This window comes from Empidonax traillii, unplaced genomic scaffold (assembly GCF_003031625.1).
Source record: "Empidonax traillii isolate 1590-97213 ecotype Southwest subspecies unplaced genomic scaffold, ASM303162v1 scaffold584:size400879, whole genome shotgun sequence".
Classification (NCBI taxonomy): Eukaryota; Metazoa; Chordata; class Aves; order Passeriformes; family Tyrannidae; genus Empidonax; species Empidonax traillii.
In genome coordinates, this window is record NW_020955777.1 from 59,368 (window position 1) to 78,791 (window position 19,424).

Consider the following 19,424-nt stretch of genomic DNA (forward strand, 5'->3'; position numbering starts at 1 on the left):
GTAGAAAGGTGACAGAAGCATATGAAGTTATAACCACTCCTGCTACTCTTCATCCTTGGGGAGTTCCTGCTGACCGGCTCCTCCTGCCAGTGTTTGTTACTCAAGCCCACGGAGTTATTCCCCCACATTTCAACGAGGTTTGTTCATCAGAAGTCCTGACAGATCAGGCCCAAAAGGCCACACAAGCCTGGCAGAACGTGGAATTTGTCGTGGCACCAGGAGCTACAGAGGGGTCACAGAGTCAGGCCAAATTCAAAGCATAAATGGCTTTTGATCAAGTGATTAAAATTGCCTCACTTTTCCAGGAGGAAAAATAAACCCTTCAAATGTAACGCTTTGAGCAAAACCCTTCTGCTCGTTAATTAAGGCCAGCTCTGATTTACACTCACATGGATCTGTACAGAGAACAAAACTGGGCAGATTTCCTAAAGGGGAAGGGCACTGCAGCACATCCTGCAGCACTGGGGCTCCTCCAGCACCACGGTCACACAGCTCCTGAAGGATTGATTTTCTCATCCACGTTCATCTCAGGGATGTTTTGCATCTCAGGGATGTTTTGCAACCCTGAGTTTCTCCCAGCAAAAAGGAATCCCAGGAGACTTTCTCCAAAGCCCATTTAATGACACCGAAGGGAAATGGAAACAAAATGTCCTCGTGAACGGTGGCTTTTGAGCAACAAGTGCTCAGGAATACACACAGTATATGAGCCCCACTACCCCAAGGAGAGGCCACATTCCAGTTTTCCCACGTGTGCACGGAGTCCCACCTGAGCCTAATTCCATCTGCACTCACAGGATGACTGCAGGCGCTGCCATATCTGAAAGGAACCCCCAAAATGACATCACCAGGGCATGTCCACAGCTCTGGGGATGTGCCATGGTGTGACTGTTTCTTCAAGGAAGACAAAGTGTTATACTGGAAACAGAGAACCCTGCTCTGTGATGCTGAGATAAAAGCAGCAACTGAAATGGTACCAGGGTAACCCAGTAACTTCCCAATACATGGAACACTAATTACACAGTGCTGTTAATTGGTACTGCTCAATAGAAATAGGCAAAACTCTCAAGTTCATCTGGTATAAAGAATTTGAAGGTCGGTCTGAACACTGTGATTGAAAATGCAATTTATACATCAGACAAAGGCTGTAAGTTGAGAAATCACTGTCAGACATTGCTCCCTCCTTCACTGCCTGCATTCACCCTGTGCCAGCCTGACTGCAGAAATACCAGAGCCAAACAGACACACAAACTGTGCACGGCCACCGGGAATCAAACCCTTTCTTTTTCCCATTTACCACATTCCAGAGCTGAGACAACTAAAAATGGCCTGAATGTAGCTGCTCCTTTTCTCCTAAGAGCAGAGATGTGATGATAATTCACATCAAGGCAACAGCTCCCAGACTGCTGGTCACAGTGAGCAGCAAATCCTGAGCACTAATTAATTGCCCACAGCACGGTGATGTCAATCACCACGGGAATCACCGAGGGACACGGGAAGAAAATCTTGGAAACAGGACAGGCAAAAGAGATAGCTGAAAAAAAAAAGAGAAATCAAGAAGGAGCTGCAAAATGAGTATGATACAGAAGATGTGACAAAAATAACCAAAAAACCCAGAGAATAGTCAAGGAGAAATGGAAAATATTACCAAGAACAAGTTAAAACCCCAGGCATTGCCATAACTTCCCTGGACCACTCCCACGTTAATTTTCAGTTTAAGCAGTTTTGTCTCATCCAGTTGGAAATCCCCAGGCCTATTCACACTCATGACAAATGGTGTGGGGTGACAAAACTCACAGGCCCTCCTTAAAAAATCCACACTGGGATAATGACACTGATTGCATAGGTTTGCCTCTCAGTGCTGATCAGAAATGGGGATTTTAAGCCCAGGGAAGGTGTTCCTACTTCATGATGAATGCAGAGTGTGACACCTGCAACCTGCTTGGGTATCCTTCTCGAGATAATCCTGTCCCACCATATTTTAAGGTTAAGCACTTCAATGGAAAGAAGCCGAGAAGAGTAAGAGCCTGGTTCAATAATACATCCAATAAATGCACACCAAGGGGCATTTCACGGGTCAGAAGCAAATGATGGTTCTTTGTACACAGGAGGTCTACAGAAATGATAAACGTGGCAATATCAAACGTGGCTGGAGAAAAACATTCCTTTTTGGACACTCAGAACAGGAGGAGTGTGCAGCGCTACTGAGCATGCTTTGCTCTCCCCTCTGAAAGCTGCCAGCTGACACTTCTCATCATCTCCCAGCAAAGCCAAGCCAAGGCCAACAATCCTGTTCCTTTTCAAGAAGGTGGTGTTGTACACCAGAGGATCATCAGACTGCACTGCGGGGGGGGGAAAGAATGTTCCTGTGGAGAAGGGATTAGATGTTTGTACTTTCTGAATGAGAACAGCTCTGTGAGCTGTCAGGTCTCAGGGAGTAATGCACAGTACATGGGGGATGTGGAACCACAGCAGAACATTAGAATGGCTCTGGACTCTGAGCTTCCACTTCCAGTGGATCCGTGGCAAAGTGAAGGAATCTCAGGTGTCTGAGCACCCTTGCCAGGTTTCTGAAATTCAGCTTTGCCAGTTAATTGTGGAGAACACAAACACTACGCCTAAAAATTCAAAGATGGTTTTAAACAAGTATATATTAATAAATCCACTTTCCCTTTTCTCTAACAATTCAAACAAGAAAGGTTTCTATGTGGATTACTATCCACAAAACAATTGCATTTTCCTGAGAAATACACCTGTTAAAATAAATGTGATGGCTGGTTTCTGGCTTCTACATTCTCTGACACAACCTGAAGATTTTTAAGTATGAAGTGTTTCTTTTGTGTGGAACAGATTACACAAAAACCCTGTTAAACTTCCCAGACAACAGAATTAATCCGGTTTCCCAGATGCAGACGACATGTAAAGACATGTCACCCAGCCATAGCTTATTATTAAAAGGTAGCCAAGTATCACTGCTTTTTAAAGCCAAAACAGCAAACAATTACGGATGAAAACCAACCCCTTGGTTTGTTTGTACTCTGCCATCCTCCTGATGATGAAGTTATGCAGTATCACGATAAAATCACCAAACAATTCACCAGTAACATACCAATGCTCTGCACATAAACTCTGGAAAGGCAAGTGCTAAAGCACCACAGAAACACAGATTTAATGCTGAACAGAATCTTCCACTTTACCCTTCTCTCCTTTCTACCACAGGCTGGGGCAGTTCGGGGGTTTGGGGATTTTTTTTTTTGTTTAAAAAAGCCTGAATAAGCAAAGAAAGTGCTTACCAGGTGTCCTGGGCAGCTCCTGGAGTGCAGCTGAATAACTGAGGCGTGGATCTGCCCCAGCTCCCTCCCCTCCCATCCCAGCTGCCCCAGGTTTGCCCCAGCCCAGGCCCCTGCCAGCTGCAGCTGCAGGGATTGTCACTGCCCAGGTTGTTGGAGTTCTGATCTCAGCAGGTTCAACAGGAGAGGAACCCTCACCTCACAGGTTGTGAGAACAATCTGTGCTCACCAGGTGTCACCCAACACAAGCTCCTCACAGGACACAGCTGCTTGTCAGCAGGACAAACAAGCTCAGACTGCAGCCCACATCAACCTGATACCACAGAATTCCTTCTCCAGCCAGGGCCTCTTCCCAGTGGAATCTCCAGTGCCTAAGACACAGGTGGTACCCCGCACACCTCCTGGGTGGCAGGTGTATTTCCTGGGGTATTGCTGACTAGTGCCTCTGAGTCATGGTATGTAAGCACTCCTTGTGCTTTTATGACAGAAAAAAGGAATTAAACTAAGGAGAAAAGAAGGGACTGGCTTTATTAGTTACTCAGAACAGGGAGCTCACCCCAGCAGGTTGGGCCACGTGAAAGCTGCCCGAGGAGTTAGAAAGTCCATTAGAAAGTCCATTATTTTATTCCATCAACCCACAATTTAACAAAGCAAAAGAAAGAAGCAGCTTCAAGTGGAAATGTTAATAATCATTACACAAGCCAAAGTAAAATCTTCCTCTGCTTTTGCCTTCTGGAATCTCACAAAGGCTGTACAAGCTCCAAAAATGTATTTCTTTTGGACTCACAGGGGTATGAGCAGTGCTTTCAGATGAGAAGCTGTAAGGTACACACAGCATGAGGACACAGCACGGAGGAATTCCCACATTTGCCACGGAAGGAAGAGTAAAACTGAGGAGAAGTTCACCCTTTTTGAGTTCCGTGGTAGTGGTACCTAAGGCTGCTGGTTTAAAATGTCTCTGTTATAGTCTGCAGTACTAATAGAGCTGCAGCTCAGCTGAAAATACAGCCATCAATATTTTCTGATTATATTTGTATTTTTGAAAGCAAAATATTAATAGAGATGACTGATGTGTGACACATAATCCACATTCTGCTCTCTCTTGCAAAAATATCAGAGTAGCTGAGAAATAACCAGAATTTTAATGCATGTTAATTTGTGCCATGCATTTTGCATACATTTGCTTTTATTTTTGTATCCTGCAGGCAGCTGGAATAAGTAAAAAAAAGATCTGTAATCATCTCAGAATTTAAAAAAAAAATTGTGAAAGCCAAGGCTTTACTCCATAGTCATTGTTTAAATATTAAAATAGTAAAATTACATGCTTTGGCTTTTATGATCTTATAATGAAGCCATAAATACATTTAGAAATGTTTGCATTTTTACTTTGGAAAAGAGCTCCAATGGAATAAATCTCTATATTCTGATATTTAACATGCATTAAGAACAAATCTAAACACACCTTTTGGTACACTTCCAAAAAAACCCCTAAAGCCTGAAGACTGCCCCCCCTTTCCCCAGGAATCCCTCACTGTAAAGCCGCCCTCCCAGACAGGTTTGGGCAGAGGAGCCTCCCCCCGCTCCCAGTGAATCCCCTCACACATCACACACACTCTGCACTGTCACATCTCAAGATGAGCTCTTGAGCTTTCAGGTGAGCATTCTGGGATCAATCCAGGCCTTCCTTCACATAAAGCCCTCTCCTGTAAACATGTCACTGGTTTCTGATGCACGACTGACTACAAGCAACACACACCGAACCTTCACGAGACCACAGACAATTCAAATATGAGCCAACAGGGAAGATGTTCCATTATTTCTCTACAGTCTGGCCATGGCAGTTCAGCCACCACAGTGAGGATGGAACAAGCAAGAAAGAATTAAGGGAAAACAAGACAGCAAGGAAACTTCCCCCGTAGCATTCCAAGAATGCCTCCGAGTTAGAGAGACCCCGAGGAGCCTTTAGGGGGGTGACTGTGGGGCTCACGCAGAGCAGGCTCCTGCAGTTGTGTGGCAGTTTAATTGACAGTCCTGAGCTCATCTTCCCCAAGGCCACTGAGAAGCACTCCTCTTTATTCACTGGCAGCTCAGCTTTCTTGAGACAACAATGCAAGAGGTATAAATATCATAAATTTGAGAAAAACAAAAAAAAATTATTAAATCAAGAGAAGCGCACATTGAAATACAAACATTCTAATCGGGAAAAATTAAATATCTAACAACAAAATTATGTTCCAAATGGATGACATGCTACCAACTTCTGTGAACCAAGTTCCTCAGGGATTTTTACTGGTTTATGGGACAGCTGATCAAAGACATGCTAAAATTTTCCAAGTAAGACAGGGAAAATGTGTATGAACAACCAAGGCCGGGAAATCCCACATCCGTGAGCAATCCAAGAAGAAACCAGGAGACCGACCTGCTTCAGCTTCAGCTCCAGTGAAGCTTCTGCACTGGGGATGGTGGGTGCTGAAGGTACCAGGAGACTCCTTCCAGCCCAGTGACTGCAGGGAGCCAGGGGCAAAGCTGCAGCCCAGCGTGTTAGAAAGAGTCTGCTCCCGTTCCCAGAGGAGCAGGCCCTGCATGACATGACCGGCAGTGACACGTGCAGTGCCGTGCTCTGTCTGCACACCCAGCAGCTCAGCATCGCCGGGATCAGCTCAGCATCGCTGGGATCAGCTCAGCATCGCCGGGATCAGCTCAGCATCGCCGGGATCAGCTCAGCATCGCTGGGATCAGCTCAGCATCCCCAGGATCTCTGGGCACAGCGGGGTGGCTCATGTTCTGTCTGCACACCCAGCAGCTCAGCATCGCCGGGATCAGCTCAGCATCGCCGGGATCTCTGGGCACAGCAGGGTAGCTCATGCTCAGCCCTCACATCCGTGCTGACAGCAGGCAAGCTCTGCTGGTTGGCATTCCCAGCTTTGCTGCCATCAACCAGACTGGGCCGTGCCGTTCAAGGGCCAAGCCTGAGCCCCAGAGCCAAGCCATGGCTGTGGCTATCACGGCCTTTTGGTGACTATTAACATTTCCTTTTTTTTTTTTAAATTTCTATCACATACCAGAGACACAAACCCCCTCTTGTCACAAGCAAGAGATTTGTTTTTTTTACTGGTAACATTTCCTAGGAGCCTAAAATTCTGTGACTACTCAGACAAAGCTCAGATTTGCTGATATCAAACATCTCTATTTAGTTCCAACTGCTCAGCAATTCCAGGTGTGAGCCCAGCGCATTCATAAATGGAATGCAGGGACAGCATCACTCCTTACTGTTACCTCCTGGGTGTCTAGAAGTTAAAGAGGTAATCCTGGGATGACATCTAACCAACCAGTTATTTGAAAGCCAAATATGTTTACGCATTATATAATACTACATAATCATATAATAATCATATATATATATATATATATTTGTGTTGCATATATGTTTAAAAACCAGAAGACAATCCTGCCAAAGACTGAGGTGGGTCCCAGAAAGTAGAGCTCAGCTGGCAGTAACCTGTGACAGCTGCAGAACATGCTCAGTTTGGAGGGCTTTGGGCTCATTAAATGGTTGTATCTGATAGGGAGGGAGAAGGCAGGGAAAACAAGTGTGCAGTGCACTTAACTGTCACCACATATAAAGTAATTCCCACCAAACTAAATGACAAGGTAAAAGAGCATTTACCTCCAGGCAGTGGGGAGTCCCAGGGATTACAAATGAAACATTACAGATACCAGGAGGAAAATGTGAAGCGCAACACAGTGTACAGAGCACAGTGGCAATAATTCCATCAAAGAACTCTTTAACACAGCAGGAAACAGGGCAGTCTAAAGGGCTGTCATATCCAAGAGCAGGGTATTCATACTTCATTTAATCTGTCCCCTGCTGAAACACAAAATACGCTGGTTGTTCCTAATTTAAATTATCTCCTGAGCCAGCACCAGGTCTAAAAGTTTACCAAAATACAACTGTGAAGTTTTACTGACGTAGGTACAAGGGCCAAAACATTCCTGGCTCAGATAAAGGGCCGCTGCCTTCTCAGCTCTCTGACAAAAACTGATGTTCTATCTCACACAAAGCAGCTCTCAGAGAACAGGACTCTCTGTTTGGATGTACAATATTCTTTACATAGGCATTTACAAAAATAAAGAGCTGTCACCCATCTCCCATGCACATCCAGGATTTCCTCACATGCCCAGGCACACTCACGTATTCAGCAGGCTCTGCAAAGCTAAAGATCTGCATCCTAATTCTCCTCAGAGTGTACAAATGAGCCCTGGAAATTCGAGTATTTTCTAGAAGTTTTAGACATGGAAGATGAATTTACTTCCAAACTTTTCAAATGATCCATCTGTGTAACAGAGCAATTCATATGTTCGCACATAAGGCAGTGCCCACAGAGCTAAAAAGCAAATCATGTCTGTGGAAGCTCTACAGAAAGAGAAGAGAAACAGCAGAAAGGGAAGACAGAGTTTGGGGATTTAGCATGTTCTTTAAGTCAAGTAACTTCCCTTTTGTGCTGGCTATAAAATGGATAGTTGGGAAAAAACACGTGAAGGGAAATGGCTGAGAATCCTTGCTTACTGTTCCTTTAGGAGACAAACTTGGTAGAGGTTTGAGCTGACCTGCCTTGGCACATCCAGCAGGCTCAGGCTCCTGACTCTGGGATGTCAAGCAGCACCACAGCCAGCCAAGGGAAAGGAACTCCACCAACACCTGCCCCGCTGTTCAGAGCCCACAAACCACACACAAACACAACTCCACAGCAACTTACCCTAAGTGATGTTTATGGGAGTGCCCTACAGTCACTTAGAAGTGAGCTGCAACAGGAGGTAAATACACCAAGTTTCAAATACAACGCAATGCCACATAGTCCGATGAATGTTTTACACAAGCAAATTTTCAGGATTAAATCCCTGAGAAGCTGGAGTGTCCCTGAAGTGTTCACTAACCCTCCTGCTGCAGTGAGCGACAGACCACACATTTGGAAAAGATATTCAGCCCCACTTCTCTTCCCTAGGACCAGCTGCATTAGGCACCCTCACAATATAGGACTCCCCAATTATCCCAAACGGGCCTTCTAATGCAACGTAAGTTATTAATGATCCAAACAGTTCTTAATGCTCCCTGTGTTTAATGGATGTGCAGCCAGTGGCAGACACCAACAGGAAGGAGCAGGTGGGAAGCTCTGACACTCCCAAAATCCCTGACACGCTGTATTTGAGGGGGATTAGGGTGATCCAAAGAATGCCTTTCAAACTTCAGTTTTGTGAGACTAATACCAGGAGTTATATAAACAAACACAGAATTATGACTCTTTATGTTTTTATGTAAGCACTACAACTCATTTTCTCGCCTATTATTATTTCTCTTTTTCTCTTGACTCCTCAGGCAACTCTTCAGAGCAGAGATGGGGAACCTGGGGTTGTGCCTCTGTGAAATCTGCGAGCTGGGCCGCCGGGAGACCTTTGTGCTGTATTTCAGGTTCGGGGCTGCAGTGGAGGCTGAGGAGTTTTTGCCATTATGTAACTGCCTGGCAGCGTGTAGCCTCGGGCACTTATAATCTGGTTTACTGCTTGTCATTTGCTAATACTTCGGGTTTTTCTCTAGCTTACGGTATATCGTGGATGTTGCAGGGGGGTTGCCTTCCACTTGCCAGGAGCAGAGAAAGCAGCTTCCCCCACAGCTGCCAGGTCGATGAGGACACTGCCATGTGTGTCCCTGGCCAGCCCACCCGCCCTGTCCCCTGTTCCTGAGCACGGGGCAGTGCAGTCCCCCTGCCCAGAGCGAGCGGGCTCTGCTGCGCTCCCCCGGCTACAGCCGAGCAGCCTCCCGGAGCCAGAGCCCGTGTAAGATGAGGGCAGTGCTGCTCCCACTGAATCAGCTAATCAAGTGCATTCAGCTCGGCTGGGCGGACTCCAGATTTCAGCACAGCGTGGCAGCCAGCCAGGAGAGGGAAATAGCAACGCACTCCGTGGGGGGGACACACAGAAACAGGTCTCTGCAGCACCGATTTGAGGCATTCGTGTGTTTCAGAGCTTTCAAAAACACACGCTGCTAAAGAAGATTTCACCTGTCCCTGGACACAGGTCAGGTATCTGCTTGCTCTTCTGTTCTCTTAAAGGTTTCCTGAGCAAAATATCCTCTCTCCAGGAGGAAGTTAAGGAAATTTATATTTAATGTATCCATGCTACAGACCTATGGCAAAACCATGTATCACCCCTAATAATCACTCCCAACCTAAGGTAAAAAGCACAGTGCACAAGCTCTCCAAAAACCTCATCTCATTCCTGGCACTCATTGTCAATTCAAGCCATACATTTTCTGATATCCTTATTTCTAATTCCTCTGGTAATGCATTAACCTGCACTGCAACAGAAACTGTTAACATATACACTGACATGAGAGATTTGGTGCAAGAGTTGAAAACTGTAGGACTTGCCATTTGTGCTTTTGAAGATTATTCCAGCCCTCTCCTCTACAGCTCCCAAGAAGACAATAAAACAACAGGGTATATTCTGATAAGAGCCTTAAAACTACCAACAGGTAGCAACTTCTACATTGTCTTGTTACATGAAGAAAGGAACAAAACATGCAAAGCCCTTGAAACTCTTAAGTTCTTGGCTAAGTTTAATCTCAAAGGAAGAAATTATATCTATTTTCTTAAGATGGCAATTATTTATAAAATTGCTCTTTTCATAGAATTATTAGTGTTCTGCCACGGAGGACCTGAAATAATGAAAAGTAATTTTTTAAAAGGATATAAGGATAATTTAAAAGGATAAAAGAATAATTTTTAATAACCTGAGCTGTCCTTATCAGAGAGGAGAGATAAGAGGGACGAGATGAGTCTAAAATGGATGTGCAGATTCCTTTAAAAAGGTGTTCTCCCTCCAATTAACAGGAAGGAAAAAAAGGGAATTGACCCTCTTAATTTATTCTTTGCCAAACTTTTATGTCATAACAAATGACATAACAAACGTATCAAATTTTCACTCGAAATTACTGTGAAATATTTCAGTTCTGTGATACAGTTTCTATCACAAATCCTGTATTCAAAGGAGTTGCATACGCAAAAGAAGCTCCCCAAAATTCTAATTACATTCTGAATGCTGTGACGTGTGGTACAGAAGCCAGCTGATTAAATGCTGCAGTGTGGGCAATAAATAGAGGAGGGCAGTGCCACCCCAGAAGAGAATAAAAGGACGGTGGTGTCTCTTGAACACCACTGTTTAACACCATTAAATAGTCAGAGATCTGCTCCAGCCTCAAAGAGCAGATTTAGTTCCCTGAGCCCATGTCCAATAATCTCAAACACCCAGGCTATATCTGCCCTTTCCCTGCCGCACTGTGTGCTCTGTGGGAAGCCGTGTGTGGCCCCTGCCGGTGCTCAGCAGGTGCAGGCAGCAGGTTCCCTGCACTGGCAGCCCTGGCTGTGTCCTGTAGAGCCCTGCAGGGAGCTGTCAGTGCCCCAGGAAGGTAACGGGGCTCTCTGGGTGCTCCTTTCCCGCATGATCAATGAGCTACAACTCGGTTACCCACTCACTCACTGCCTCCCTCCCTCACCTGCCACACCAGCCCTGTGCCGCTCACACAGCGTGCGGCTGGGAGGGGACAGCGAGAGTCCTCCCTGGGATTTCTGCAACCCCAGAGCCCACAGCAATGCTCGACAGCCTGGCCCACCATCAAAAGGGCCACTACAGGCAGAAAGGCCGTTCCGTCTGACATCAGTAACTGTGGGTTAGACCCTCATGTGTTTGCACAGCAAATAGAGGGACAGTTTGCTGCAAGGCCCCCTCCAGAACCAACCAAACTGCAAGGGGAGCCCTCTGGGAACAGGCACTGACACCTTTCCCCTCCTGGGAAGCAGGGACTGCACTGTGAGGAAGGAGCACAGAGCTGCCCATCGCAGAGCAGCCTGTCAGACTGACATGGTTTGATCTAATTCCCAGACAGAACCAGACAAACCGCTCCCGTCTGACAAGCAAAGCTTTGAAATAGCTCTTGTGACTACAGACAGCTTACACGAGCACTCAATATGTCATTTGAGACATCTGAGGCCACCTCCTGATACTACATGTTCAAAAAAACCCAAATAAACCCGCTGTGGAAGCAGGAGGCCAGACCACACGTAACAATCACTGTAGCTGCACAAGGCCCTGGACTGGGAACATGACTGTGTATTAGAAACTTGTTTGACAGACACTAACAGAGTAGTTCCACTGAACAGCATTTCAGTAGCTTGTAAGAAAAAAATAAATTTCTAAACAGATGAGAATCCCTCAGAATCCTGGAGGGATTGCTTTATTGTCTTTTTTTACAACTACTGCCTACTACTAGTTATTTACTGTTACATTCACTGTTATAAATACTGGCACTGTGCAATTAATATTTGCAACTAATGATTGAATGACACTTGCAGTATTTAACTCTGCAGATGGAAGAATTTCTGAAGCTGAGGAAGCAGATGTTTGGCATGAATGGATGCCCAATTTTGGTGTGCAGGCATCACTATTCGTGTGACTACAGATAAGCTGTAGTACTAGGCAGCAGGATTATGCCTTCAACATTCCCCTCTGCTAATGTAATGAAGGCACTCACAATTCCTGATCAAAAATCCCCAGTGCAGTCTTTTGTAACACAGAAAGTTAGGCACCCAAAATAGCAGGGTTGCTATATCCCTCGGAGAGTAACCTTTATTTCATATTCTGTTTTTATTACCATCCCAGAGTATTTCAATCCATCTGTCAGAGAAGGAAGAACAGATTCCAACACGAGTTCCAGCAGTAAGATGCAGAGCACCAAAGTTCATTGTGCTGCTGGAATGTTTGAAGGAATTTGACATAAACATGTACATGGCCTTAAGATCAGGGCTCCCTAAAGCTCTGGAGGTCTCGTTCCCAGTCTGTTATAAACACCACTTCTAAAGGAGAATTTAAATTCAACTTGTCTGTTGATCAGAAAAGCCAGACAACTAAATGTTCTTGGGGCAGAAATGCATCTCATCTTGCTGCAGAAACCTAATCAAGGCTTAGAAGAAAAAAAAAAAAAAGTATCTGGAAATTGCCTACATAAATCTATCTGACATGCACTTCGTCAGGAAGAGAGAGCAGTGATAGTTCATGGAGCTGATCTCTTCTGGCCTGCAAAATGCAGTTTATAAACATCTCTAAAGACCACAATTTGTATATATACTTTTGCTGGGAGTTTGATAACACAAAACACTAACACAAAACTGTGCCTTCAGCTCCTCCCCATCCTTCAAACTAAGAACATTTGAAATTAAGGTTACTTATATCAAAGTATTTTCTTTGAGTTTTCATCCTAGTAAGGAGTGATTACACACAACTACCTGATGACTCCTGGTCATCTCAAATCAAATTGAAATAAAACAAGTTAAAAAGGTGCAGAGTTAATGCAGAGAAAATTTAAAAAAAATATTAAAAAATGAAGGATAGGCTGCTCTGGTTGAAGACTGGAGCTAAACAAGGACTATTCTCATTGATATATTGTGACAAATGCCTGCTGAGTTTCTCCCCACTTTGAACTGATCCATGTATTTCTAAACCCACATTCAACAAGATACTGCAGCTACATATTCCAACATGCCTGATGCATTCCCATGGATATTTAAAACAAATTTACAGCAGTTTATAACAACCCTGGGCAAGACTTCCAACCTAAATGCAGCACAGCAGTCAAGAGCGGGCAAAAGAGGCCACCAGAACTTCATGGGATAAACTGCAATTTCCCCAGGTTTTCTGAGGCTGAAAGCAAAGGAAGCAATAAAGCTGATGAGTTTTCAGGGGGCATTAATTTCTTCCATATGAAACTTGTGCAACAACTTAATCTCTCAAAACAGTTCCCAAAACACATCCAGCATCCACAGTAACTTGACCACCACTCTAGAGAATCTGCTGTCACCATCCAAATGGTGGCGAGTAAACAAAGTATTTCAGATCTCTTCAAATAAGCACCACCCTATAGGCAGAAATACTATGATACATACTGTTAAATAAAAATATAAAAGTACAGATATATCTTCTGTCTCTGGGGTTTTGATTAGCTCTGCCATCAATTTACTCATTCTAAAATTACATTTACTACAGCCAGCAACACACAATGTTGCTTCTGGCATCCTATTCCTTTTTTCCCAATGGCAGAAAGACAAGAAAACGTACAGTCATATTCCAGTCCACATCCTGTCTCCCGAAACAACCCTCCTGGGAAGAAAGCAGGCCTCCAGTGTGTATGTCAGCAGTAAATCTCATCCCACTGGCACGGCTGTGGTTTAATCCCAATCTGTCAGCACAGTGGCACTCACACACACACACACACACTTACAGCAATATTCTGATAAATCCCACACTGCCTTACATAAACAACGTGCCCCGCAATCCAGGGATAACAGGGGGCTTTGCAGGGACCACAGCCAGGCAGCACAGAGGCCTGGCAGAGGAGCAGGCCTGAGGCACAGTGCCTCACAGAGACCCGCACACTACACAAAATACCAGATACCACAGCGAGCTGGGCTGTGCAGAACGTGCAGGTGAAGTCTGCAATAGCCTGTCAAAGGGGGTCCCCTGTAAGCTTTGCCATATTCAGGACAAGTGCTTAGTGCTGCAGAAACTCTTGGGACTCAAGAACAAGGAGGCACAACTTCACTACTACACCAGCAGAAAATTCCTCAAGGTTAGGAATCAATCCCTCTTTACAAGTGAATCCTGTAAAAAGAAATAAAATCAACTGTATTTTATATGATGAGAAGTATCTCAGTCAGTTGTATTTTTACTGTTTTCTGTGGCTTTCACATATGCAAAAACCGCAGAACAGTTATAGGAAAGAGCTACCTCCACTCAACGCTTAATTAAGGGAAACCCAAGGATTGATCTAATTGATCACTGTTCTACGAGTAAGGCACAACATAAACTAAGAAAACCTTTTGTTCTCCTGAAAGTGTTCCACTGGTGTCAGGAGCAACGAGCCAGCCTTGCGGGTGGCCCTGCTACACACGGATCCCACGTTCGCAGGGCTCCTGAGGAAGGCAGTGACGCTGCACGAATTGCAAGATTCTCACTCCCACACAAAGTCACTGCTGTTACAATGAGCTGCTGCAAAAGCCCACTTTTAAATTACTCCAGAAGGAAACAACCCCCGTGTGTTCACATCAGCTCGTGAACCCGAATCCTGCCCCGCAGGAACGACTGCCTTCAGTGACAAGCAGTTACAGGACACTTTGTACAGCGACAAACAGAAACGACCCAGACCCTTCAGAGACCAGAACTAACGCTGATTCACTCCAACCACGTGTTGATCCTCTGCTCTAATGACAGCACTTGCTAATCAATAGCGTGAGCTACCCCACGCTGAGTAACACGCAAGAAGAACTGTGCTACGTGAATGGCAGTAACAAAGGAACCACAGGACACTTCAGGTAAGCAGGGGAGCTCTGGAGGGTACCCACAAACCCCTCCACAAAGCAGGGCTCACTCAGAGGTAAAATCAGGTGGTTGAGGAGCTCATCTCATGCTGAAGTTCAAGGAGGAAGAGCTGGGAAGCACAGCACCTGGTGGGGGCTTTGCTCAGAAAACAGGACATTCTGAGCTCACTTGAGCACTCAGAACATCGACCTCACCAGCCAAGTGCAGTACATCCCGTTCCTTGTACAGACAGACTCGCCTTTAAATACGGATCTTGGGAAAAATGGCATTTCTCCATTAATCAAATACACTCTGGTCTGCTTTAGCCCAAACTAAATTATGTCCAACCGCATTATTTTGATACAAGACAAGAGGCAGAACTATTAATCTTGTGAGAACACATTGAACATCCACACCTGACCTTTCCACCAAGGACAAATATCCCCCTTCATGACTTCAACAAACACTCCCAGCTAATACATGGGATCAGCTCGGAGAATCACGGTGGCATCAAATTTTTTGCCACAGAACAGCATTCACAAAAACCTTTCAACACAAAAGGAGATAACAGCAGTCCTTGGAAGCAGATGATCTTCCCACTTCAAGGTCTTCTGGTCTCAGCAATTTGCAATATTTTCCAAAATCTGCAAGTTTTCTTTTTTTAAAATGGTGTTTCAAACCTCTTTAGAAATTACAACCTGTTGTACTGCAATTGCACACACTGCTGTTTAGGAGCTGGTCTCAGGCAAGTAAATCCCAACAAAACCACAAAAATTGGATAAGTACATTCATCCCATTCATCTCAATTGGATGAGAGCTGTGAAGCCTAAAATGTGAGAATTTAAATTCCTGCATTTATGAGTCATATCAGTGACGACCACACACGGAATTACCTACTCAAAAGTACAAGTATAATATTTGGGACATTTTTTCCTCAGCCGATTGGATATTAAAAAAGAAAGAGAGAACCAAAGCATCACTGTCCAGCCAAAACTCAGTGGAGATCTGTAATTACGTAGCTGTGCTTTAAGAAATTATATTTCTAGTATTTAATAAGAATTCAAGCACAACCTCTGAAATATACAACTCTCTACATGGATTACACTTCCTATTCCACAGAGTATTGAAATTTATGTCCATACAACAAGTAAAACTTTTAATGTCATGATACTGTAGACGCATCTAAAACACCTGGCTGTTCTCTGAGCCGCCCAGTGTGTATTTAAACAGCCTTTTGGAGCTGTAACACCTTTGAAACCAGCATGAACCTCTATGCACACCCACAGGACTTGACAAAGCGCTGTAACACATCCTGGAGAGAAGGATGCTACCCAGGACACACAGCAGCCAAAAGCTCTTCCCAGGACAAGCGGCTGGTTTCCATAAGCAGGGATTAGGTGACAGTTGGGTGAGGTGGTTAGGGAGCGTCAGGACTCTGCCTTCAGCAGATGTTTCCACAGCACTCCCGCACCATGAGTCACCTGGGACTGCTCTGGTTCCACATCGTCAACAAAACCCTTCCTTCATTCATGCTGAATTGGGTGAACAGGGAGGGCAGCACATAGCTGTGCTCAGAGGAGTGTCATCGCCAGGCAACATCCTTCATGGGGATATTCTGGGCTCACATTTCTGTCACACAGTAGTAGCTACAACAGGATTTTCTATTTTACCAATGTAATTTTCTGTATTTTGGGCAGATTCCTAGGGGGGTACCTAGACCTCTTTAACCACGTTTTTATTGTGCAATTTTGTGAGCTGCAGTACAAATCAGCATCCTGCAGGACAAGACCATCAATTAAATTTACTTCTCGGGCAGAATTTGAGAGAAAGAGGCAATAAACTGGACAGATGAGGAGCCAGACCTGCGCTTCTGTAGCCATCTTGCACCAGCATGCTTGGGATTTTTTGCCTGGAGTGCAAACAGCTGAAGTTGATTTTGATTTAAATTTTCCGGATGCTATTAAAAGCAGCTTAGTGTGAGCGATGTGTCAGATTTATGGGCTCTCGTGCTGGGATTTGCTGAGGGCAAGGAGAGCTACACCTGCCTTCTGTGCCATGTCAGAGCTGACGAGCCGGGGTCCCAGCTCTGGGAAGATCACCGTGCTGGAGCCACGGCTTTGCAGCACTGTTGCACTAAGATCTTCCCAGTGCTGAAACCGAGTGCCTTGCTTTTGGTGCAGTGCAAGAGAAAAACTTACCATCCCTCTCTTATTACTGCAACATTTTGCAGCTTTGCTACAAAATAATGATAACCGATAGTATCGAGAAATAGAGCTTTCTTTCACACAGGCTGCCGCTAACAAATCTGGGCTGCTTGAAAAGGGCAGGTGCAAGCCGAGCTGTAAAGAAGCAAGGAGGGGGTATTCTGCCAGCCCTACATTCTCCTCCCTTCCCTTTAAACCCCACCCCACCCCACCACCAGAGAAGTCAGCCCCCTTACCTGATAATATCATCGTTGTGCCCGAGGAAGAATTTCTGGCTGTGCTCCCTGGTGTTGTAAACCACGCCGACTCCGGCCACGAAGTACACGACCTCTTTGCCTGCCGTGTAGTACAGGTTGTTGCGGCACTGGTGGCCCCGGTAGCCGTACACCCACTCCAGCCGGAGCTGGCAGCGCGGAGCCGTCCGATCCGCCATGATAACCAACCCCCTGCCCACCCGCACACAGCCGAGCGCTGACCCGCCTGCCCCCGGCACGCGTTCCCCTCGCCGGCGTTGGCGATGCCTGCCCAGCTGCCGGAGCCTCAGGTGGCCCTTCCGAGCGGGGATGGGGCCGGCAGGCGCATCGGCGGAGCCGGGATGCCGCCGCTCAGCGCCGCGCCGCCACCATCATCTGCCGCCGCCGCCGCCGCTGCCCAGGACGAGCCGCCGCCGCTCCGCCGCCGCCGCGCCACCAGCCAACTTCTCGGGGGCACACCAGCACACCTACATGGGCAGCACACCGCGCCTTTTGTCTTTTCCGAAGCCAAAGTAACTTCTGTGCGTCACCAGCACCAACTGCCAAAGGCTCCCCGCTGCGTCTCCCGTGTGGCACCTTCTTGGCTTCCTGCACAAAGCTTCCCGGGTGCTCCTCTTTTGAACATAGTTACCCTCGGGGCCAGAGCTGAAAGAGAAGAAAACACGAGCCCTGTGGGTTTGAATTGCAGAGGGCACGTGTGTTTAAAATGCAAAGGGTCTGCTGGGATGGGGGAGCTCTGCCTGGCCGGGGGAGGGACTGTTTGGATGAGGGGAGCTCTGCTGGGATGGGTACTGGGGGTGGTCTGGGTGCTTCTGAGCCCTCTCAGCACGATCCAACGCTCTGAGTCCTCACGGGGATCCTCTCTTTCAATACCATCTCTTACACAACAGCCAGCATAAATACGGGGATATAACCCACCTTTCCTTATCCCCCAGCAACCCAAAACTTCCTCCTTTGGGATTCTACAGCAACCACGTAATTAAAACAATTTTAAGTTTCCCATTTTCAGCCCAATTCACCATGAGGTAGTGGAGGCTGGTGGCTTTTTTTTTTTTTTTTTTTTTTTTTTTTTTTTTTTTTTTTTTTCTTTTCTTTTTTTTTTCTTTTTTGTACTGTCATCCTTTGGAATGATATTCCAAGGAACACATTTCCTCGCTTGTGTTCTGCTTTTCCTAAAGCAGAATTTGTATTGTCATTATCAGCCGAGCGTGGCTGCTGCATGTCGCTGGGGATAAGACATCCACCGCTTTATAGTATCACTCCACAGGAGCCCAAACCCAGCCCTCCAGAAACTCGGCCACAACCGCAGGGAAGAGGATGCTGGAATCAGAGAACCAAACATTCACAGGGCACAGCGCCAGATGGACGGGGAGAGGGAATTAAACCCGAGGCTGACAACAACCCCTGTACCTTTTCCCACACAACACGCCTCACACCGATGTGCGCGTTGGCACCTCTCACACCCGGGGTCACAGCGCCGGCAGCACTCCGGGACACGGCGGCGGGACTCTCGCCCGCAGGGAACCCGCTGGTCGCCCGAGGCGAACCTCGGAGCCTCCGGACCCACCTCCACGGGAGTCCGGCCCCCCGCGGGCGGGCGGAGCCCTCACGGTGCCGCCCCGGGCGGGCGGAGCCCTCACGGAGCCCTCACGGAGCCCTCACGGCGGCCGCCCCGGGGCGGGGCCGGTGCGCGCGGCGCCTCACGGGGCGCGAGCCCTTCCCGCCCTTTGCGGGTCGCGCGGCGCCTCACGGGGCGCGAGCCCTTCCCGCCCTTTGCGGGGCCCGGGCCGTGAGGGGCCGGGGTTCCCTCAGCCCTGCCCCGCCGGGGACACACAGATTTGGGCAATAAAAAACGACTTTCTGCTTCCCTTGTTTACGGTAGTCTCCAAAAGTCTCACGAGATACAACCAAAATCGCAGTCACTTTTCTTTTTTTTTTTTTTTTTTTTTTAAACTACCTCACCAGCAAAACACGTTGTTTTATCCTAAGAATATCCTTAGTTGGAAGGGACCCACAGGGGTCATCGAGTTCCACTCCTGGCCCTGCACAGGACACCCCGACAATCCCACCCTGTCCCCGAGAGCGCTGTCCAAATGCTCCTGGAGCTCTGGCAGTGCTCGACTCCCCTCTGGGTGCAAAACCTTCTCCTGGTATCCCACCTGAACCTCCCCTGACTCAGCTCTGGCTGTTTCCTTGAGTCCTGTCACTGGTCATGACAGCAATTTACACCTGCATGTGGGTCTCGGCGGTTTAAATCCTGCTGGGACCTGTCCCTT

At 46.6% G+C, this 19,424-nt stretch overlaps 1 protein-coding gene across 1 annotated transcript in view; it reads right to left on the bottom strand.

Moving 5' to 3' along the window:
* The window catches only part of EML6 (EMAP like 6), a gene marked incomplete at its 3' end in the record, with an annotated part of 77,678 nt that extends 58,984 nt beyond the window's left edge, over nt 1-18,694 (bottom strand). The window contains exons 1-2 of the mRNA XM_027898215.1: nt 18,559-18,694; nt 17,131-17,793 (exon numbers count right to left, since the gene is read on the bottom strand). Coding sequence (XP_027754016.1) covers nt 17,131-17,327 — 197 coding nt within the window. The remainder of the gene's footprint in view (nt 1-17,130; nt 17,794-18,558) is intronic.
* Nucleotides 18,695-19,424: the final 730 nt, after the last annotated feature.